Source organism: Dasypus novemcinctus, chromosome X (genome assembly GCF_030445035.2).
Source record: "Dasypus novemcinctus isolate mDasNov1 chromosome X, mDasNov1.1.hap2, whole genome shotgun sequence".
Lineage (NCBI taxonomy): Eukaryota > Metazoa > Chordata > Mammalia > Cingulata > Dasypodidae > Dasypus > Dasypus novemcinctus.
In genome coordinates, this window is record NC_080704.1 from 120,287,729 (window position 1) to 120,312,375 (window position 24,647).

Genomic DNA, 24,647 nt, shown 5'->3' on the forward strand with positions numbered 1-24,647 from the left:
AAGCCAGGTCTCCTGAGACACTCTCTAGTACTCTTTCTGTGGTAGGAGATGGTCTGAGCACAGACTGTGTCGCCCTTCCTTGTGACCCACAAAAAACTAAATGCTAGAAACTATGTTAATCTGGCTCTTAAGACAGGATGATAAATACAGGCTGACTCCCTTCTTGAGGTACCTTGAGGTAAAACAGGTCCTTAGCAGATAATGGCCTGCCTGGGGGTACATTCCTTCCCCTTTAGCCCCAAGCATATGTAAACATTCACCAAAGACAGTATGGTTAATGTACGTACTTTTATGCTACCCAGCTCATCCTTGCTGGTTTAGATCCTTCTGGTGGGGAGCGAGTGACATCCACTATGACACAAGCCCAAGGTGTGTGTAGATCATCTCCTTGCCTTGGCCACAAATCAAGAGCTGCTGGCAATGGGGGACTGATATCCACTAGTGAAGCTAATTTTGCTTTGCTCGCTTCATCTCTTCTCATATGAGTAACATTTTTCCATCCAGTCCCTGTGTAAGTCATGCTTTTGTTGGCAACTCCAACACCTGTTTTGGACTGGGTGGCTATCTCTTTGATGTCTATTTCTGACTGATAGCTTGGCTCAGAAAGCAGGGTGCCAACGGGTTGGTGCAGTGAGCAGGGTGCTCACACTTTCTAATAGTTTTTCCTAACCTTGTGCTGTGATTCTCCAAGTGGAACCAAATGGCTAGGTAGGAGGCAGTCTTTACATTAAACACTTCCTTGTTACCTCCTAATTAAAGTACAGTGGAATATCAATTAAAAATAAAGATTAGAGAAATATGTTCTGGTAAATATAGTTATTTTGGAAGCTGGGTTAAGGAGAAAGTTGTTTTTTTTTTAAAGATTTATTTATTTATTTAATCCCTCCCCCCCCCCCCAGTTGTCTGTTCTCTGTGTCTATTTGCTGCGTCTTGTTTCTTTGTCCGCTTCTGTTGTCGTCAGTGGCAGGGGAAGTGTGGGCGGTGCCATTCCTGGGCAGGCTGCACTTTCTTTCGCGCTGGGCCGCTCTCCTTATGGGGCTCACTCCTTGAGCGTGGGGCTCCCCTACACGGGGGACACATCTGCATGGCTCATGCACTCCTTGCGCGCATCAGCACTGTGCATGGGCCAGCTCCACATGGGTCAAGGAGGCCTGGGGTTTGAACCCCAGACCTCCCATGTGGTAGACGATGCCCTAACCACTGGGCCAAGTCCATTTCCCGAGGAGAAAGTTTTGTTTGTTTGTTTGTTTCACCTCTCATTTTGGATGACTAAGAAATATGAAAAATGTCATTGATCATTGTTCAGAGCTGGAGATGTAGAATTTATAGGAAACTGGACACAGTCTGGAATTTGTTTAGCTGTTTTATGGTTGTTTGCCTCTTCTCAAAGGGAACACAGTAAAAGACTATTTCTTTCAGGCATTTTGGTCACCTGAGTTGTTTGTAAAGTCTATATTAGTAAAACTCCCTTTATTTTTCACATATTCTATTTCTCTTAATCAGAAAACATGTTTTGAATGTGTATTTCCCTCAGGATCACACACAAAAACAACACTAGTGTTGTGTGAGCTAACACACCTTTAACTTATACGTGGAGCTTGGACTCAAGCAAAGGGAGATAGGCAGATGTTCAGCACCTTTCTAAGATTAACAACCTTCTGGAATTCTGAATTACAAAGCAGGGAGAATGGGGTATCAAGCTTCAAGGTGAAAAAAGGGAAAAGGTATATACACTAAGAATACAGTGGAAAAAATCTTCCAAAAATGGAATCATCAACATGGGCCAAATAGTTGGGAAGTGTAGACTAAAATACCATATGCACACTATCCAAGTTCTGATTCCAAATGTTCCTTGCTGAGGTCTTATTGTGCCTATCAGTCCATGTGACTCAATATGTTGTTAAAGAAATATGGTCATTGTTTTTAAACCTTTTTAACTAATGATTAAAGAGCTTTGTCAAAATATTACTACTAAACAAAATATTTTCCTCCTAACCAGTCCAATTATTATCTTTATATCATTTGTATATGAATATAAACAATTGTGTATAGTAAAAGTTGTGAACTTACAAAACAAGGTTTAAAAACAATGCAAGTTATTGGTGATAGGGTGAGATGTTATATATGCTTGTTTTATAAGTTCACAGCTATTACACATTTATTATTTATGTATGTTTATGTATGAATGATATATTTCAATAAATTAAAAAAAAGAAATATGATCACTATTGGGGCAGAAGGAGAGTTTTACTGAGTTTGGAGGCTGAACATCTGAAACATCCATTCAGCCTTTTATTTAGTGATCTATGTATCATATCCAAGTGTAAGGGAGAATGGTTACGATATTTTCCCTTGAGGGACCATGCATAGATGTTCCCTAGGCCTTATAACCTTATGGAAACCCTAAGGATAAAAGCAGGGATAACAATGAAGGAATAAAATCCAGTGTTTATATTTACCATTTTCATCCAGAGAAAAGTCATCCTGAGCATAGCGAAATTTTTCAGGACCACAAGCAATAAACACATCATCATCACCAAAGAAATCATGGAGACAGGTTACCTATGGAGAAAGTAGAAACATCAGATTGGTGTTTGATGATCTTGTGACAGTGATACTCATACCACGTAGGCAAAGGAAAAAAACTTCACATCTAGTCCATAGCCAGCCTCCACAGACCTCTTTTTTTTTCCTCAGAATACCTATCACACTCATAGTCTGCACTATAGTCCTTAAATACCATTGGCTTTTAAAAATATATTTTTCTATTATTTTAAAGATACTTAGGCTACTTAAATGTTACATAAAAAATAGGGGATTCCCATATGCCCTGCTCCTTATCCCTCCCACACCAACAACATCCTTCATTAGTGTGATGCATTTGTTAAAATTGATGAACACATTTTGGAGCATTGTGACTGTTGTTTATAGTTTACATAATAGTCTACACTCATTCCCACACAATTATGTAAGCTATGACAAAATATATAATGGCCTGTATCCATCATTGAAATGTCATTCAGTGCTCAGTCAAAGACTGAGGGAAGTAAATACATGGAGAAGGAGAACACAGAGTGTTCAATTCTGGACACTGGAGCGCTGGGGAGAGATCTAAGCTGTTCACCTTTTAGTTTGCAGCTTAAGCGCTCCCTCTCCTTCCCCTCAGAACATTCAGTTGCTACTCCTCCACATCAATGACAAATGTACTTCCATTGTTAGAATCACAATACATCTATAGTAAAATAACAGTAAATATACTCTAGTTCATCACTCATTTGCCAATCGTGAAGATTCAGGGATGGTGATACCTACTCTGCCTCTAATTGAGAGGGGGCTTAGATCCCATAGGGCAGATGGAAGGGACTATCTTGCTTTCAGTTACAGATACTCTCTGTTCCTTGGAATGGTCATTGTCCATCATCATTCTCCTAGTTATGTGTCCTTGGTGATAATGGACTAGAGAGTAGGTGTTTCAACTCTGTTGAGCTTCAGGGCTCAACTGGCCTAAATATTTAAGTCTCTTGAGCACAAACATATCAATTCTACTACTAACTATAAGTTCACATAGAAGGAGCCGAAGAGCCATATGTATGGAAACCACTGATCCCACTGAAATGAAGATTATCTTAAGAGGATATTTTGAAAAACTGTATGCCAACAAGATGGATAATTTAGAGGAAATAGACAAATTCCTAGAAACACAGAAGAAGCCCACAATTGATGAAAGAAGAAACTGTTGAACTAAAAAGACCAATCACAAGTAGCAAGATAAAATTAGTCATCAAAAACCTCCAAACTAAGAAGAGCTCAGGAGCAGACGACTTCATAGGTGAATTCTTCCAAACATTCCAGAAAGAACTAACACCAATCCTGCTTAAACTCTTCCAAAAAACAGAAGTTGAGGGAACATTGCCTAACTCATTCTATGCTGCCAACATCACCCTAATACCAAAGCCAAACAAAGATGCCACAAAAAAGAAAACAATAGAGCAATCTCTAATGAAACTAGGTGCTAAAATCCTCAGCAAAATACTTGCTAATTGTATTCAACAACACATCAAATGAATTATACACCATGACCAAGTGGTTTTCACCCCTGGCATGCTAGGATGGTTCAACATAAGAAAATCAATCAAAGTAATACACCACATAAACAGATTGAAAGAAAAAAATCACATGACCGTCTCTATAGAGAAAGAAAAAGCATTCGACAAAATACAGCACTGCTTCCTGATTAAAACACTTCTAAGATAGGAATAGTAGGAAACTTCCTCAATGTCATAAAGGGTTTGTATTAAAAACCCACAGCTAGCATCATATTCAATGGTGAAATCCTAAAAGCTTTCCTTCTAAAATCTGGAACAAGACAAGGTTGTCCACTGTCACCACTTTTATTTAACATTGAGTTAGAAGTACTTGCTCAAGCACTTAAGCAAGAAAAAGATATAAAATTCATCCAATTTGGAGAAGAAGTAAAAATATCACTATTTGAAGATGACATGATCTTATACATAGATAGCCCTGAGAAATCAACAACAAAGTTTCTAGAGCTTATAAAAGAGTTCAGTAAAGTGGCAGGTTATAAGATCAATGTGCAAAAATCAGTAGCATTTTTGTACACTAATAATGAGCAATCTGAGGAGGAATTCAAGAAAATCAAGTTGCCATTTACAATAGCAACTAAAAGAATCAAATACCTAGGAATAAATTTAACTAAAGATGGAAACAACGTGCATGCAGAAAACTACACAACACTATTAAAGGAAATCAAAGACCTAAATAAATGGAAGAATATTCCCTGTTCATGGATAGGAAGATTAAACATCAAGATCTCTATCTTACCCAAACTAATTTACAGATTGAATACAATCTGCGTGACTTCTGAAAGGAGGACAGCAGTTCTTAATTGTTCCTTTTGGACACACAAAAATTGAACTTTTGTTTAAAATGAACAAAGAATCTGGTTGTAGCCCAGAATACTATTTCTTCCTGAAGAACCAGGAAGGTAACCTGCTGACCAATTCAAACTTCAGAGGAGAGGGGGGCGTGGGGAGTGTAGTATATGGAAATCTCATATATTTTTAATATAACATTTTGTGTGACCTATGCATCTTTTTTAAAAAAAGATAATAAAAAAAGAAGAAAAAAAGAACAATGGGGCCTCAATAATCTTGAGGCTCTGCAGGCAAAACATGTTCCCAGGATTCTTTTTTTTTTTTTTTTTAGTTTTTTTTTTATTGACTTTGTAATAATATTACATTAAAAATATATATGTGAGGTCCCATTCATCCCCACCCCCCCACCCCACCTCTCCCCCCCCCCCAGCAACACTCCCTCCCATCATCATGACACATCCATTGGATTTGGTAAGTACATCTTTGGGCACCTCTGCACCTCATAGTCAATGGTCCACATCATGGCCCATACTCTCCCCCATTCCATCCAGTGGGCCCTGTGAGGATATACAATGTCCGGTGATTGCCTGTGAAGCACCATCCAGGGCAGCTCCATGTCCCAAAGACGCCTCCACCTCTCATCTCTTCCTGCCTTTCCCCATACCCATCAGCCACCATGTCCACTTTTCCCAATCCAATGCCACCTCTTCTATGTGGACATTGGATTGGTTGTGTCCATTGCACCTCTATGTCAAGAGGAGGCTCAGATTCCACATGGATGTTGGATGCAATCCTCCCACTTTCAGTTGTAATCACTCTAGGCTCCATGGTGTGGTGGTTGTCCTTCTTCAACTCCATCTTAGCTGAGTGTGGTAAGTTCAATAAAACAGATTGTAGGTGCTGGAGTCTGTTGAGGCTCAGGACCTGGCTATCACATTGTCAGTCCAGAGATTCAAATCCCCTAAATATATCTTAAACCCCATCATTAACTGCACCTCCAGCACATTAGCATGAAAGTCTTATGGAGGGAGATCCCATCTGAGTCCAGATTCATCACACATAAACACCATTTCCAAAGAGGGGCCATCTGACCTGGTAGTTAACCCCATCGGCCATGACCATAACTCCCAAAGGTCTCTTTAGCCCTCAAATGTTCCCAGGATTCTTACCTCTCTCTAATGCTCTATGCATTTTTGCTTCTCCACAATAGAGAGACAGTCTCCCCAACACCCTTTCTGTGCAAAGAAACCAGGGTCCCTGGGAAAGTATGCTGTTCCTTTTAGTCTCTCCACTTCTCAGTTTTCTTAATCACTTCTGATATTTAGTCCAGTACATCAGGAAAACCCCAGGAGAAACTATAGAGTCAAAACATGCTTATCCCAAGTCTTCTCTTAAAATGTTCAAAGCCTTTAATGGTTTTAAGTTTCCCTTTCAAGCTGCCAGCAAAGGGATTCCAAAGGCACAGTGTTCATGAACTAACAGCTTATGGGGTACAGAAAGTAATACGTTACACTTGAAAAATGTTTATATTAAGAACATCATCCCTCAGCCAGGTTGTATTTAATTCCTGTTCCCCCAGCCTAGATGATTGCATGGGTTACACAGAGAGAGTGATACTTAAATATTATCCTCATTGTCCCAGTCTCCCAATCATCCAAGAGATGCCAAGAGAGCGAAGGAGACTTGGAGGACTGCCAAGGTTGTACCTATTAATACTCTTCCTAGTCATGGGTCCTGACCTCATTAAAACAGGCCAACATGCTTCTTCAGCCTACAAATATGTAATGTCTATCAAAGCTACCACTAAGTTAAGGCTTATTCTGTGACAGGCTTACTACTAACTCCTTCTTTTCTCATCTCACTTTATCCTCACAACAAACCCTAGAGGTCGGTATTATTGTAACAAATAAGGCAGAATAGGAAGAATAAGAAAAGAAATCCATGAAGGAAGACAACAGAAATTAGGATTCAACAGCTTTGTAAAGTAACACAAGAACACACATTTAGAAATAAAGAACAATAAAGAGAAATCACTGTGAATTAAGAAATTATTCTTAGCTAATTATGCTAATTAATTGGAAAACTTAGAGAAAATGGGCGATTTTTAAAGGAACACCTAAATAATGAAATTGCCTCAAAAAAGAAGAAGAGGAGAGTGATGTCATTCAGATTGTAGAGTAAAACTTTCTGGTAAATGTGCCCCCTTAGAAACAGCAATGAAAAGAGCAGAGTCGACTTTCAATTTGAGACTAGAGAGCAAGTCAATGAACAATGAATTGGAGGGGAGAAAGTACCTAAGAATGGCAGGACAGCAAAAGGACATATTTACCAGCCTTGTCCCCTGCCCCCAACTCCCCCACACTCTAGGATACACATGATAGTTTGTGCAACTCAAAGCTGTAGCATGGAGGCCCAGACACATTCTGTTATGGGTCCCTGAAGCCTGATCAACCCATGGCAGTGGTTTAGTGGTTTGACACTTTCCTAGTCTGGGTCCCTGGGGCCTGATTACTGGTGCATATAAACGAAATACTGGGCATATTTGTACATCAACCCTAACTGGTTCCATGGAATACTAACTTAGGGCACGGGTCTGGGTCCTCTCACCTGGAAGTTGTTGAGAGCAGAAAAGCTATGCGAGTAAAAATACAGACCAGAGTGTGGGAGTGGAGCAGAACTGACAATAGTTGCCGGGGAGGAAAAACTGCAATAAGAATAAGAAGTACAATCAAGGGACCAGGGAGGAAAGGATGGGGAAAGGAACTTATTTCTTGGAAGGGAAACAGATGCACATATTGGATAATTGTTAGGAGTTATGCCCATGGCAATACACAATCTCAAGGACACCTGAGAAATATTTAACTATTAACCATGAGTTGTTCTATAGGTTCAGTTTAAACTGGGCAGAGCTTTGAAGAAGAGCACTGAAACACAGTCTATCTGCATTACAAACTTAGATAAGAGGGAGAATCTGACTTCCAGAGTGAGCACATCAAAGTAATCAAATGCCCGGATTTCAACAAAAGATCACAACACATACAAAGAAACTGGAAGAGAAGGCTCATTCAGAGAAACAAAATAAAACAACAGAGGAAGCACAGACATTGGAACAAATAATTACACAGGTTAAGACAGCTCTCCTAAATAGATTTGATGAGCTAAAGGAAAACATAGAGGACTGAAAAGAAATCAAGACTACTAAGTAGGAATAAAAGGCAAATTATGAACATCAGAAGAAAGGATGAGAAAAGGATGGAAGACAGGACAATTGCAATAATTAATTCTGAAGAGTAGATGGAAAGAAAATGAAAAAAAGTGAATAAAAGCTAAGGAATTTATAGGACATGAAGCATATTGAACATATGCATTATGACAGTACCAGAAGGAAAAGAGAAAAAGGACAAAAGAATATATGAAGAGATAATGGTTGAAAACTTCCCAAAACTGATGAAAGTCACACATATACACATCCAAGAAGTACAAAGAACTCCAAATAGGATACAAAAAAGAGACCTACTCCAAGGTATATCATAATCAAAATGTTAATGTCAAAGATAAACAGAGAATTCAGAAATTAGCAAGTGATAAATCACATACAAGATATCCTTGATAAGATTAAGTACTGATTTGATGTCAGAAATCATGGAAAGCGAGATGGCAGTGATATGATATATTTAAAGCATTGAAAGAGAAAAAATCAACAGCCAAGAAATTTATATCAACAAAACTGAATTTCAAAATGAGGGAAGGTTTAATACATTCAAGGATAGAAAAAAGTTGATGAAATTCATCACCTGCACTCAAATGTTTCACAACAATGTTCAGAGTTGATGGTGGTGACATGTATGAGCGCCTTGTATGATGATATGCATGTTTGTTTTGCAATTTCACATCTTTTACTATAGACTTGTTTGTGTATGTTCATATATGAATGATATACTTCAACAAAATTTTTAAATAAAAATGGAAATGGGCATGCAAAATATAAAGAGGTAATGTGTAACAGAACAACATAAAGAGGGTTGTCTGATTTGGTCCAGTGGTTAGGGTGTTCGTCTACCACATGGGAGGTCCGCAGTTCAAACCCTGGGCCTCCTTGACCCGTGTGGAGCTGGCCCATGCGCAGTGCTGATGTGCACAAGGAATGCCCTGCCACACAGGGGTGTCCCCCGCATAGGGGAGCCCCATGCGCAAGGAGTGCACCCTGTAAGGAGAGCTGTCCAGCGCAAAAGAAAGTGCAGCCTGCCCAGGAATGGTGTCGCACACACAGAGAGCTGACACAACATGATGACGTAACAAAAAGAAACACAGATTCCCATTCTGCTGACAACAACAGAAGTGGACAAAGAAGAAAGACGCAGCAAATAGACACAGCAAACAGACAACCGGGGTGGGGTGGGGGGGAAGAGGAGAGAAATAAATTTAAAAAAACATAAAGAGACGGAAAAGAAGGATATAGGAACAGAGACTGTCTATGCTATTGAAGTTAAACTGTTATCATTTCAACCTAGTTTGCTGTATTTATACAACTTTAAATTCAACCTGTGACAGTTTGACAATTTTGTGGCTCCTAAAATAGATCGTGTTCTTAAAGTTAATCCATTCCTGTGGGTGTGGGATCTTTATATTAGATTGGATTCAGTTGGCGGGAGCTTTGATTGGATTGCTTCCATGACAAATGACCCATGGTGTGTCTTGGTCCATTTGCTGGAGTTCTTTATAAAGGACTGAACACAGCAGACACACAAGAGAAAAAAATACGGAGATGGAGAGAAGGAACTCAAGATCTCAGAAAGGAACTTGGGAGAAAGGAAGCCACAGTCAGAGCAGCCAGAAGCTGAAGCAATGAGACCCAGAAAAGAAGCAGATGCCTCTATGTGCCTTGCCTTCTGAGAGAGGAGTCCAGGATTAACAGCAGATTATCTTCAGTGAGATAGCATCTCTAATGATGCCTTATTTGGACACTTTCAAGGCCTCAGAACTGTAAGGTTTTAAGCCAATAAATTCCCATTATAAAAACCAACCCATTTCTGGTATATCCCCCACAAAGGCACGAAGAAAGTATTTAATATATATACAGAAATAGAATGAGATGGGGATCAATCATTTTGAAACAGAAGATGATCTAAAAAAGAAGACTGCAATGAAGGAAGTGAGGGACAAAAAAGTTATAAGACCTACAAGAAATAAAGAACAAAATGGAGGAAATAAATCCTGCCTTATTAGTAATTACTCTGAATATAAATGGATTGGACCCTGAAAGGATTAAAAAAAGCATGATCCAACTATATGTTGTTTGCAAGAGACTCATCTTAGACCCAAAAACACAAATAGGTTTAAAGTGAAAGAATGGAAATTCTTGGAAGGTGACATCATCAACATAATTGTGTAAGACATGCCCTGGAAAGGTCTCCCTTCAGAAACAATTAATAAAAGGACAAATCTCACCTGCTTGTAACTCTGGAGGATGATAGAGACTGGAGAACTCCACAAATGCTGAATTGAAGAAAAAGGATAAAGAACACCAAAAAAAAAAAAAAAAAGAACTATGACCCAGACCCAGCAGTCTGGAATCCTTTCCATTTCTCAATACTGCACAGCTTAAGAATCATCCAGAGACATCATCCCACATATCTACTGACATGGATTCAGTCTGTAGAGTCACTCAGCCATGAATTAGGACCACAGGCATATCCAGACACAAGGTTCCAAATCCACAGAGACCCCGGGAAGAACACAAGTGGCTGACTAGCATTTACATACAAAAAGGCCCCCAGGAAATAAAAGAGAACATGACAGAAATGTTGGCAGGATATACACACACTCAACCAAGTTTCTGGTTGCTGGATCACATAAATGAAAAAAAAAAAAAAGGACCTTTTTGGATTGACCTAATCTGGCTGCCCAGGGCAGGATACCCTAATGTGGAAGTAATTGGAGGTGGAAAAACCTCACAGAAAAGAAAAGGAGAAAACTGAACTGCTGTAATGCAGGTCAGGTCCCAGAACAGGAAAGTGAGTGAAGAAGATAAATTAACTAAATCATAGGATAAGGGAGAAAAAATTCTGCACAAGAGCAGACAGAACATATCAGGATTCCCAGAGAAGGAACAGAGGAAAGGAAACTTTCTCCCAGAGGTCAAACAAGTACACATAAAAGAGCCTAGAGTGCCTACAACTGAAAGCAGGAGGATTGCATCCAGTATCCATGTGGAATCTGAGCCTCCTCTTGACATAGAGATGCCACGGATGTAACCAATCCAAGGTCCACAGAGAAAAGGTGGCATTAGAGTGGAGTGGGAAAAGTGGACATGGTCGCTGATATGGGTATGGGGAATGGCAGGAAGAGATGAGATGTGGAGGCGCCTTTGGGACTTAGAGTTGCCCTGGATGGTGCTGCAGGGGCAATCACCGGACATTGTAAATCCTCCCAGGGCCCACTGGATGGAATGTGGGAGAGTATGGGCCATGATGTGGACCATTGACCATGAGGTGCAGAGATGCCCAGAGATGTACTTAGCAAATGCAGTGGATGTATCATGATGATGGGAGTGAGTGTTGCTGGGGGGGGAGTGGTAGGGTGGGGGTGGTGGGGTTGAATGGGACCGCATATTGTTTTTTTAATGTAATATTTTTACAAAATCAATTAAAAAAAAAAGGGTAATCTTAAAAGTGGTACCACATATACAAGGCCAAAGTCAGGTGCTTAAAACCTGAGAAAATCTGAAGATTTAAACGCAGGACACACTAAAGGTCCAGTGTAAATTGGAGCATGCCAAAGAGCCTTAACATATAGTCAATCTAAAATAAAACCCAAGGGAAAAGAGAGAAATTGAATTTCAGAGTTAGCGCATCAAAATAATTAGGTGCTTAGGCATCAGCAAAAAACTAAAAGCCATAAAATAGCAAGAAGATATAGCTCAGTCAAAGGAACAAATTAAACTTCAGAGGAGACCGAGATTTTGGAATATCTTATCAAAGAAGTTCAAACAAATCTCCTAAATCAAATCAAGGAGAGGAAGAAAAATATAGATAGAAATAAACTACTGATGGATAGAGAGATAAAGGATATTAAAAAGACAACATATGAGCAAAAAGAAGAAATAGAAAGTTTAAAAAGAAACATAACAGAAATTATGGGGATGAAAGGAATAATAATGGAAACTAAAGTACACTACATACAGTAGCGGGGGAGTGAATGTGGCTCAAGTGGTTGAGCACCTGCTTTCCATGTGAGAGGTCCCAGTTCAGATCCTAGTGCCTCCTAAGGAAAAATGAAAAACAATAACAAGCAAAAATAAACATAAAAACCATCTCAGGGGAGCCGATGAAGCTTAGTGTTTGAGCACCGGCTTCCCACACACAAGATCCTGGGTTCATTCCCCTAACCCTGGTACCTCAAAAAAAAAAAAATACACTGGAGGCATACAAGAGCAGATATGAACAGGCAGAAGAAATAATCAGTGAACTAGAAGACAGGACAATGTAAACCAGTCAGAAGAACAGATACAGAAAAGAAAAGAAAAAACTGAGTAGCGTCTCAGGGACTTGAGTTTCAGTATGAAACTGAAAAACATATGTATCTTGGGTGTTCTAGAAGGAGAAGATAAGGGAAAAAGGGATAGAAATAATATTTTAGGAAACAATTCCTGAAAATTTCCCAATTCCTATGAAAGACTTAAATATACATGTCCAAGAAGCACAACATATTTCAAACAGAATAAATCCTAATAGACAGTCTGGAAGACATATTAATCAGAATGTCAAATGCCAAAGATATAGTGAGAGTTCTAAAAACAGCAAGAGAAAAGCAATTTATCACGTATAAGTCCTCAATAGGACTAAGTACCAATTTCTTATCAGAAACCATGGAGAAGAATAGGCAGTTGTACATATACCACTTTCAGTACCTTAAATATATATAAAAGGAAAACTGCCAGCCAAAATTCTTTATCCAGCAAAACTATACTTAAAAAATGAGGGCTTGTTTAAAGCAATCACAGATAATCAGAAATAGAGAGAATTCATCACCAAAGGAATTCATCACCAAAGACCCACCCTACAAGATTACTAAAAGGAGTTCTGCAAGTTGAAAGGAAAAGGCAGGAGAAATTAAATTTGAGCAATGTGAAGAAGAGATGATCTTTACCAAAGGTAACTTAATAAGTAAATGCAGAAAGCAATAGTACTGTATCCTCAATATATAACTTTAATCATTCATTCCTATTTAAGAGGTAGAATACAATTGAATAAGAAATAGTCATATTTCCTGAAAATTGACACACAAAATATAAAGAGATAATGTGAGACAAGAACAACATAAAGAGGGGAAGTGTAGGGATATGGGAAAAGAGAATATGCATGCTCTCGAAGTTAAGTTATCTTTTCAAATTCGTAGGTTATAGATGTAGACTGTGTAATAAAAACCTCAAGGAAATCACAAAGTAATGTTTAAAAATATACAAATTTGAAATGAGAAAGGGATCAGTCAGATACATTAAAAAAGATCAACTGTACAGAAAAGGAGGCTAGACTAAAGGAACTGAGAGACAAAAAGATATGACATATAAAAACCAAGTACAAAATGGCTGAAATAAATAATGCATTTACATCAATAACATTGAATATTAATGGATTACACTCCCCAATCAAAAGATACAGATTGGTAGAATGTTTTTTAAAGCACAATTCAACTATATGATATTTACGAAAGACTCACCTTAGACCCAAAGACACAAATAGTTTGAAAATGAAAGGATGAAAAAAGATACTATGCACTAAGAGTAACCAAAAAGGAGCTGGGTAACTAATATCGGACAAAATAGACTTTGAGTCCAAAGTTGTTATGAGACAAAGAAGGAGACTATATATTAATAAATATATAGCAGGACACTACATATTAACAAAGGACACTATATATTAATAAAGTCTTTCCACCAGGAAGAAATAACAAACATAAAAATTTATGCACCCATCCAGGGTAGTCTAAAGTACATGAAGCAAACACTATTAAAACTAAAAATAGATAAATGGAACTTCTTGAAAATTAAAATCTTTTGCCCCTTGAAGGAGTTTGTCAAGAAAGTGAAAAGGCAGCCTACTCAATGGGAGAAAATATTTGGTAAACATGAATCTGACAAGAGCCTAATATTCTGCATATAAAAAGAAATCCTACTTGAAAAAAAGCCATTTTAAAAATGGGCAAGTGGTTTGAAAAGACATTTCTCCAAAGAAGAAATACAAATGGCTAAAAAGCACATGAAAAGATGCTCAACATCACTAGCTATTAGAGAAATGCAAATCAAAACTACAATGAGATACCATCTTACACCCATTAGTTGACAGCTATTAAAAAAAAATAAAAGTTCTGCAAGTGTTTGAAACGATGGGGAAGATAAAAAACCCATATCTACTACTGGTAGGAATGTAGAATGGTACAGCCATTCTGGAGGACAATTTGGAGGTTCCTCATGAAGCTAACTATAGAACTGCCAAATGATCCAGCAATCCCACTGCTGGGTTTATATCCAAAATTGAAAGCAGGAACACGAACAGATATATGCACACCAATGTTCATAGAGTCATTATTCACTATTGCCAATAGTTGGAAACAACCCAATTGTCCATCAACAGACGAATAGATAAACAAACTGTGGTATATACATACAATGGAATAGTATTCAGCTGTAAGAAGAAATGCAGTATTAACACATGGGATAACATGGATGAGTCGTGAAGCCCTTATGTTAAGTGAAGCAAGCCAGGCACTGAAGGACAAATAATACATGACCTCTCTGATATGAATTAAGAAAATTGAGCAGACTCACAGGGCTAGAGTCTGGAAGATAAGTTTACAGGAGACAGAAAGGGAGTAGAGGATTGTGAGCCAATGCCCTTATGAGGGATAATCTATGATAAGGTGGAAGGGTAAGGGTATAGTTGTGCAGTGGATGGGAATGACTGTGGTGCAGTGATGCCATCGGGTTTGGTGGTGGTGGTCTGTGAAGTGGGTATGGTGGGGTGGTTGGGTTGGACTATCCATGGAGCTGGGGGTAGGGTCAGGGGAGGGAGCAGGTTGGCTCTGGGGATTTGCAGGTCTGTGGTTGGAGCTACAGATTTGGGAATGTTCTTTTGGTGAGTATGGCAGGGGAAGGTTAATAGTGTAAGGTGTTGAATATGGGAGTCTTGCAGAATGGGGAACATATGGGGCAGGCTTCTGTGGATTGTGTGACTGTTCATTTTGTTGTGGTGAGTTGTGTCAGTGGGTGGAGGCCCACAAAATAAACAAGAAAATATTGGGCTCCCACTCCAGGGATTCCTGCTGTGTTCTCAGATATAAAGGCAGAAGTCTCTCAAGAGCATGGCAATGCGTGATGGAAGAAAAAACACAACAATATATCCAGCCCTCGATATTATTGCAAGTGACTACGAATCTTATTCTTCAAAAAGTGAAATTTAGTGGTTCCTATAGGTCCCAAGGAGAGGGGGAGGGAAGAATAGAATGGATGGAACATGGGGCATTTTGGGGGCATTAGAATTGTTCTGCATGATCTTGCAATAATGGATACAGGTCATATTAAATTTTCTCAAATTTTATAAAAGTGTATGGTCCAAAATGTAAACAATAATGTAAATCATTGACCATAGTTAGTAGCAATCCTTCAATATTTGTACATCAATTGTAACGAATGTACCATCCACATGTAAAATGCTATTAATGGGGGGGAGGGGGAGGATTTAGGGGCTATGGGAATCCCCTATATTCTGTACATGACTTTTCTGTAACCTAAAGATTCTTTGAAGATAAAATGAAAAAAATAAGACACTGGGGGAATATATGGAAGAGAATGTCACTGTACATACAAGGCAGCAGATCTTACAATGATGAAAGACACAATGTCAAAGATATATTTTTTATTTCAAATTTTACAATATTTTGTATTTTATTTGTTATTTTTAAAGCTATCATTATCTTCTTACTAATTATGTTTGGTTATTTTGTTGGTTTCATTTTTTAAGAAGTTTGGATCACAGAAAGGTCACAACTGTGGCAGGGGAGGATAAATGGTGTAGGGTGTCAGTGATGGGGCATGCAAGGGAGGGTCACCTGGAGCATACTGCTAAGGCATATGAACATGTTCAAGTGTTCATGGGGCATTATCATGGTGGGGGAAGAGTCACACAATAACTGAAAAAATATAAAATTCCCATCCTGTGGAACTCTGCTACATTCTCTACAGAATTCAGCATGTACAAGGACAGAGCCTAGTGAAGAAGGACAAAACATTGCACTTGGCTCTTGATATTGATGATTGTATTTATGAATCTTTTCTTTTGAAACTGAAATTTAACCTAGTATTATATGTTGCCTAAGAATTACCTCCTGAGAATCTCCTTGTTGGTTAAATGTGGCCCCTCTCTAAGCCCAACTCAGCCTATAAATGCATTACCTTTTTCCTGGTGTGGAACATGACTCCTTGGGATGATCCTCCCTGGCACCAAGGAATTATTGCCAAGTACCAACTAGCAATACACCTGGAAATAGACCTTGACCAAAAGGGAGAAAGGGTAAATACAACTGAGTTTTTATGGCTAGAGATTTCAAAATGAGTTGGGAGGTCATTTTAGAGGTTATGCTTATGCACATCTCAACAGGATATCTTTGACTGCCTCAAATAAGTGGGCTCCTGAGGATGTATTGCAGAATATCATTGACTGCTTCAGTAAATAATGCCTCAAATAGTGTGGCTTCTGAGGGCTTTAGAGACATCCAGATACTATAGGCAGGGCAGACAACTCAGGAATTTTGGCATCCTGCCAGTAGGCCCTACTTTGGAATTTACACTCCCCAGTGTGACTGTGTTGTTTTCTGTACACATGGCTCTTCTGCCCCTTCTATTTGAACCTATAATTAGTACTAGACTTGAAAGATGTGTGTCCAGGAGACTTAAAAGTTTGGTCTATCCATGTGTCAATTGGGTTCTGATTCTCAACAGAGTTGAAAAACCTACTTTCCAGTTCATTGGACTTACTCAGGACAGCTATCAAGGAGATGATGATGGACAACAACCATCCAAAGGAACAAAGAGAGTCTGCAACTGCAAGCAGGATAGTGCCATCTATCTGCTCCATAGGATCTAAGCCCCCTCTCATTTAGAGGTGGAGTGGGCATTGCCACCTTAGAATCCTCATGATTGGGGAATGAACAATGGACTAGAGTAGACTTACTGTTATTTTACTATAGACTTATTGCTATTCTAGCAATGGAAGAACTTTTATCATTGATGTGGAGGCAGTAGCCACCAAAGGTTCTGATGGGAGGGAGAGGGAAAAAACAGGTGTAATATGGGGGCATTTTCAGGACATTGGAATTGTCCTGATTGATGTTGTAATGATGGACACAGGTCATTATATATTAAGTCATAACTTACAAAAGTGTGCAGGACATGGATTGTAAACCTAATCCATGCTTATTGGCAATGCTCCATTACGTGTTCACCAATTCTCACAAATGTACCACACTAATGAAGAATGTTGTTAATGTGGGCATGTGGGAGGGGTAGGGAGTAGGACATATGGGAGTCCCCTATATTTTTATATTTTGCATGTAACATTTATGTAATCTAAAGTATGATTTTAAAAATAAAGTTTTAAAAAATACCAAAAACCACTAAAGTGAGAAATAGATACCTCTACAGTAATAGTTAGAGAATTTAACACACCACTTTCACCAATTGCTAGAACACCTAGACAAAGATCAGTCAGGAAATAGAGAACTTGAGTATTATTATAAGTGAAACAGAACTAACCAACATTTACAAAACATTACAGCCTCAAACAGCAGGATATACATTCCCCTCAAGTACGCAGGGATCATTCTGTAGGACAGACCACATTTTGGGTGTTGACTCACAAAACAAGTTTAAAAGAACTAATTACACTTTGTAAGAGAAGATTATTCTTGTATTTATATGAATAAACACAATCTTCGTCCACCACTGAAATCCCTGTTATATATTCCCTAGATTTTTCTCTAGCTTCTTGCTTTTTCAAATTTTATAACAAATGTTTCACAACAATGTAAGGTCGGGGTGATGAAGTTTTGTATGGAAGCCCTGTATCTTGATGTGTATGTTTGTTTTATAAGTTCACAACTTTTATTATATGCTTGTTTCTGTATGTTCATGTATGAATAAAGTTTTATTTTAAAAAGATTGATTATACAAAGCATCTTCTCTGAACACAATGTAAAGAAGCTGGAAATCAAAACCATGCAGAGAAATGGAAAATCCACAAATATATGGAAGTTAAATACTACATTTTTAAAATCTTTTCTTGTCTTTATTTTTTTAATATTACATTCAAAAAATATGAGGTCCCCATATACCCCCCACCTCCCTCACCCCACTCCTTCCCCCATAACAACAATCTCCTCCATCATCATGAGACATTCATTGCATTTGGTGAATACATCTCTGAGCACCACTGCACCTCATGGTCAATGGTCCACATCCTAGCCCACACTCTCCCACATTCCACCCAGTGGGCCATGGGAGGACATACAATGTCTGGTAACTGTCCCTGCAGCATCACCCAGGACAACTACAAATCCCAAAAATGCCCCCACATCTCATCTCTTCCTCCCATTCCCTATCCCCAGCAGCCACCATGGCCACTTTCTCCACACCAATGTCACATTTTCTTCTATTACTAATCACAATAGTTCATGAATAGAATATCAGTAAGTCTACTCTAATCCGTACTCTATTCCTCCATCTTGTGGAACTTAGAATGGTTGTGTCCACTCCACCTCTATATTAAGAGGGGCCTTAGATTCCACATGGATACTGGATGCAATCCTCCTGCTTTCAGCTGTAGGTACTCTTGGCTCCCTGGTGTGGTGGTAGACCTTATTCAACTTCATGTTACCTGAGTGGGGTAAGTCCAATAAACCAGACTGTAGGAGCCGAAGTCTGTTGAGACTCAAGGCCTGGCTATCACATGGTCAGTCCAGTGATTCAGGTCCCCTGGGTATATATTAAATTCCAGCACCAACTACAGTTCCAGGAAAAGTAACAGGAGAGGCTTGTGAACAAAGATCACATCTGAGTCCAGCTCCATCACACAGAAACACAAACTCCACAGTATGGCCAATTGACATGGCACTGAACTCCATCTGCCATGACCATAGAACCTGTGGGTCTCTGTAGCCCTCAGAAGAACCAATACCTGGGGTTGTATATACTTTTTCTGTCTCTGGGACTCTGCTGAGGTGTGCATAAGAGCTACCTCTCTGATAACCTCCTGGCTTTTTTGGAGACTCATAGCCATATAAACTCATTTGTCCTTTCCATTTCCCCCTTGATTCAGTTCAAAAAGCATTTTTAACACCTGATATTATATGTAGACTGAGATATTGTGTTGGTCCGAGTTGACCCTTTTATTCAAGGCCATTTTCTAGTTACATCATCAGCTGGTACTTGATAGTAATCCTTCACCACCAGGGAGGCTCATCCCCGGGAGTCATGTCCCACACTGGGGGGAAGGCAACGCATGTACATGCTGAGTTTGACTTTGAGACTGGCCACATTTGAGCAACCTGGAGGCTCTCAGGAGGTAACTCTTAGGCACCTTGCAGCTCTAGGCCTTGTTCTTATTTCAGGTGCACAGGCTCACAAGCATATTTATTAGTATCAAGGGCTCAGTGTTGGGCCTTCCTTCTCTTTTGGTCTTTGCCGTTGCACTTGGGGCATTGTTGCTGTTCCTTTAGGGACTGTGATAGAGATCCCCTGGCTAGGAACTCAGCACTCCCTCAGTTGTTTTTAATTGTATCCACTATTAAAATATCCAAGCATTTTTATGTACCCTGGATATATGCCCTGTATGACTCCCTGCCAACCATGGGTCCCCTGTCAATAACGTCCCACACCAGTATTCCTCCTCTGCCTTTGTTGAACCTCTCTATGATCCAAAACTTCTTGACAAGTGAAGCCCAATATATTGCCAGGTTCCATTTATAGTAAAATGGAATATAGTGATGAGCTAAAAGGTTAGATATAGAATACATTTTAATTTAGAAAAATTAAGGTAAAACTAAATTGGGGAATCAAAAAATTAAAAAATGAAAAAAGCTTTGTTTTTGATGTTTTGCCTCCCATCACTGCAATAAGTGTTACCCTGTATGCAAACTGGCAAGGCAACTACTTCTGTCTTTTCTTCAGTGTCTACATCCTATCTTTTTTAAACAGTCAATGGGACAGAGAAGAAATCACAAGGGAATCACTAAATATCTTGAGACAAGTGAAAATGACAATGCAATATATCAAAAATTATGGGATGCAGCAAAGGCAGTGGTGAGAGATTACATAAAAAATAAAAAAGAGATAAAATCATAGGTCTAAGTGCACACCTGAAAGAACAAGAAAAGAACAGCCAACTAAACCAAGAATGAAGAGAAACAGTTAATAAAGACTGGAGCAAAAATAAATGAAATAGAAAATAAAAACAATAGAGAGAATAACAAAGGCAAATGTTGGTTCTTTGAAGGGATCGATAAAATTGGCAAACCTTTAGTAGGGAGGACAAAGGAAAAGAGAGAGGACACAAATAATTAAAATCAGAAATGAGAAGGGAGATATTACTACTGATCTCACAGGGAAAAAAGGATTATAAAAGGATACTATGAACAACTGTTTGCCAACATATTAGACAACATAGATGAAATGGACCAATTATTAGGAACACAAAAACAACCTACACTGACATCAGAAGAAATAGGAGAAATCAATAGGCCAATTACAAGGAAAGAATTTAATCTATCATCAAAAATCCACCAAAAAATAAAAACCCAGGACCAGATGGCTTCACAGTTGAATCCTACCAATCATTACAAGAAGAATTAATCCAAATCCTCCAAGAAGAATTAATACAAATCCTGCTCAAACTTTCCCAAAATATTGAAAAGGAGGGAATATTACCTAACCCACTCTATGAGATGAATATCACCCTAATACCAAAGTCTGATAAACATACTACAAGAAAAGAAAATAAATTACAGACCAATTTCTCTTACAGAAACTGAAGGAAAATTTTTCAACAAAATACTTTCAAATTGAATTCAATAGCACATTAAAAGAATTATACACCTTGATCAAATTGGTTTTATCCTAGTATGCAAGGGTGATTCAACATAAGAAAATCATATAATGTAATAAACCACATTAACAAAACAAAGGGGAAAAACTACATAATCAACTCCACTAATTCAGGCAAGGTATTTGGCAAAATCCAGCTTCCTTTCTTCATAAAAATGCTTAGAAGAATAGGAATAAAAGGAGACCTTCTCAACATGGTAAAAGGCATATATGAAAAACCCACAGCTAACAGCATACTCAATGGTGAAAGACTGAAAGCTATACCTCTAAGATCTGGAACAATGCAAGAATGCCAACTGTCACTCTGTAATTCACATTGTGCTAGAAGTTATAGCTAGAACCATTAGGAAATAAAAAGAAATACAGGATGTGGCAGTTTGATATTGTTCATGAATTCTAAAAACAGATATTGGATTATGTTTGTAAAATGGTCTTTCCAGGCATGTTAGATTATATTGGATTCACAGGTTTCACTTTTACTTGTTTAAATAATGATTAAGGCTTTCATTGGGCTGCATCAGTAGGATATTGCATTCCTGCCCCCTTGGGGGGAAAGATCTTACAGAGAAACCCACCACAGAGAAGGGAGGTTGGAGTTTTTGAGCTGGAGCCTGGGAAGTAAACACACAGAGGAGCAGAACAGCTGAGCTGAGAGAGAATTGAGCCCCAGGGAGGGAGACAGAGCTGGCCACCTGACACAGCTGGCCTTGTGGAGAGAGCAGGGCAGCTGCTCCTGAAGAGAAACAAGCCCTGGGAAGAGAGGAACCCAGGAAGCCTGAACTCCTGACAGACATCAGCAGTCATCTTGCCCCAACAGACAAAGGATGAGGGAAGTAACTTATGCTTTATAGCCTGGTAACTGTAAACTTCTAAGCCAAATGAACACCCTTTATAAAAGCCAACATATTTCTGGCATTTTGCTTCAGTACCCCTTTGGCTGACCAATACACAGAGTACCCACATTAGAAAGGAGGATGTAGAACTTTCACTCTTTGAAGATGACATGATACTATATATAGAAAGTCATGAAAAATCAACAATAAAGGTACTAGAACTAAGCAAATTCAACAACTTGGCAGGGTACAAAATCAACATGTAAAAATCAGTACTGTTTTGTTTTTCAATATATATTTTTTAATTAGAGAAGTTGGGAACTTTACAAAACAATCATGTATAATGTGCAGAATTCCCATAGAACAACTCTCCACCAACGTCTAACATCATTGTGGAAAATTTGTCACAGATTACAAAAGAATATCATTAGACTACTACCACTAACAATGGTTCATAGTGTACATTTCATGTATAATTTTCATGCCCCTTACTGTTAACACCATGTATTGACATTGTACATTTTTATAATTCATGAGAGAACATGCTCATATTTGTTCTATTAAACACAATCCACCTTCCACCATGTGGCTCACTGTGTTACACAGTTCATGCCTTTTTTAATCTTTCCAAAGTGTACCCTCAGTGGCTGTCACTTTCATCACTGAGTTGTGCAGTCATCACCTCAGTAAATTTTTAAATATTTTCCTTAGTTGAAAAGAAAGGATTCCATACCCCCAATTAGTGACACTTAGTGTTACTATAACACCTTCTTTGACATTGATGCAAGTATATTACAATTACTGCTGTTAATTATATTCCATAAATTATATTAATTTTATTTTCCCATGAATCTCCATATCCTTACCACCTTGTAATAGTGACATACATTTGTTCTAGTTCATAGAAGAACATTCTTGTATTTCTACTATTAAGTGCAATCCTTATCCACCTCTGGTTTCACTGTGCTATTCAGTCCCTAGATTACTCTCTTTCTTTTAATTGACATTTATGTCCCTAGATACAATCCAATATATAATCCAGCCATGTTTATTAATGTCAATATAATTTTTATACCATCAATGCTATATATTTCCACACTTTTACAGTCAAGCAAATTGAAATTCCACATATATTAAGCATCAGTACCCATTTTATGCACTTATCCTATCTTCTAGTAATCTATACTATAGATTTTAACTCTATGTGTTTATTCCTTATATTTACTTGGTATGAGGGAAACCAAAAAATATTTTTCTTTTTGTATCTGGCTTACTTTATTCAGCATAATATCTTCAAGGCTCATCCATGTGTCATATGTGTCCAATTTCATTTGTTCTTACAGCAGCAAAGTATTCCATTTTAGGTGTATAAAACATTTTTTATTCTTTCATCAGTTGATGGAAACATGGGCTGTTTCTATATTTTGGAAATTGTGAATAAAACCACTATGAACATTGATCTGTTCACATCACAGTTTTCAGTTCTTCAGCATGTATTCCTTGTAGAGGGCTTGCCAGAACATTCACGTCCTCTCCAGCACTTATTGTTTTAGTTTTGTTATTAATTATCATTCTAAGAGGTATGAGAGACATCCCATTGTTGTTTTGATTTGCATCTTCCTAATAGCAAGTGATATTGAACATTTTTTTCATGTGTTTTTTTGCCATTTGTATTTCCTCTTTGGAGAAATGACTCTTTTGCCTATTTTTTTAATTGGATTGCTTGTTCAGTTATTATTGAGTTGTATGATCTCTTTATATAGTATGAAAATCAAATGCTTATCAGCTATGTGGTTCTCAAATATTTTCTACCACTGAGCGGGCTACCTTGTCATATTCTTAACAAAGTACTTTGAGTTAAAAATGTTTAAATTTGAGGAGGTCCCATTAAACCCTTTCTTTTCATTACTTTTGCTTTTGGTGTAAGGTTTAAGAAACTACTGCCTACAGTCAGGTCTTGAAGATGTTTCCCTACATTTTCTTCTAGGAGTTCAATGTTTCTAGATTTCATATTTCAGTTTTTGATCCATTTTGAGGTAATTTTGGTATAAAGGTGTGAGATAGGGGTCTTCTTTCTTTCTTTTGAAGATGGGTATCCATTTCTTGCAGCACTATTTTTTGAATATGATGTTCTGTCCCAGGTGACTGGGCTTAACAGCCTCATCAAAAATCATTTTACCATTGATGTGAAGATCTGTTTCTGAGCCATCAATTTATTTCCATTGGTCTATGTGTCTATCTTTATGCCAGTACCTTGCAGTTTTTACCACTCTACCTAGGTAGTATAATTTAAAGTCCAGAAGTGAGAGTCCTCCAACTTTGGTCTTCCATTTTAAGATGTTTCTGGCTATGCAGGGCCACTTACCCTTCCAAATAAATTTCATCATCGGGTTTTTAATTTTCTTCTTTTTTAAAGGCTGTAGAAAATTTTAATGTGGTTACATTGAATCTGTTTATCAATTTGGGTAGAATTGACAAATTCTTCCAAATCCAAGAACATGGAATGTTCTCCCATTTATTTAGATCTTTGAATTATTTTAGCAATGCATTGTAGTTACCTGAATACAAGCACTTTATGTCCTTAGTTAAGTTTATTCCTAGGTATTTGATTTTTTTAGTTGCTATTATAAATGGAATTTGTTTCCTGATTTCCTCCTCAGATTGTTTATTACTAGTGAGGAGAGACTCTACTTATTTTTGCATGTTAATCTTATATCCTGCCACTCTGCTGAACTCATTCTTTAACTCTAGTAAATTTTTTGCAGT

The 24,647-nt window shown here is 38.1% G+C and overlaps 1 protein-coding gene across 4 annotated transcripts in view; it reads right to left on the minus strand.

Annotated features, from left to right (window-relative positions):
* Positions 1-24,647, minus strand: part of DCX (doublecortin) — a 193,348-nt gene that overhangs the window by 66,169 nt on the left and 102,532 nt on the right. For all 4 annotated transcript variants that reach the window (XM_058292293.2, XM_058292297.1, XM_058292296.2 and 1 more), the window contains exon 4: positions 2,460-2,562. In XM_058292293.2, the coding sequence (XP_058148276.1) occupies positions 2,460-2,562 (103 nt within the window). The remainder of the gene's footprint in view (positions 1-2,459; positions 2,563-24,647) is intronic.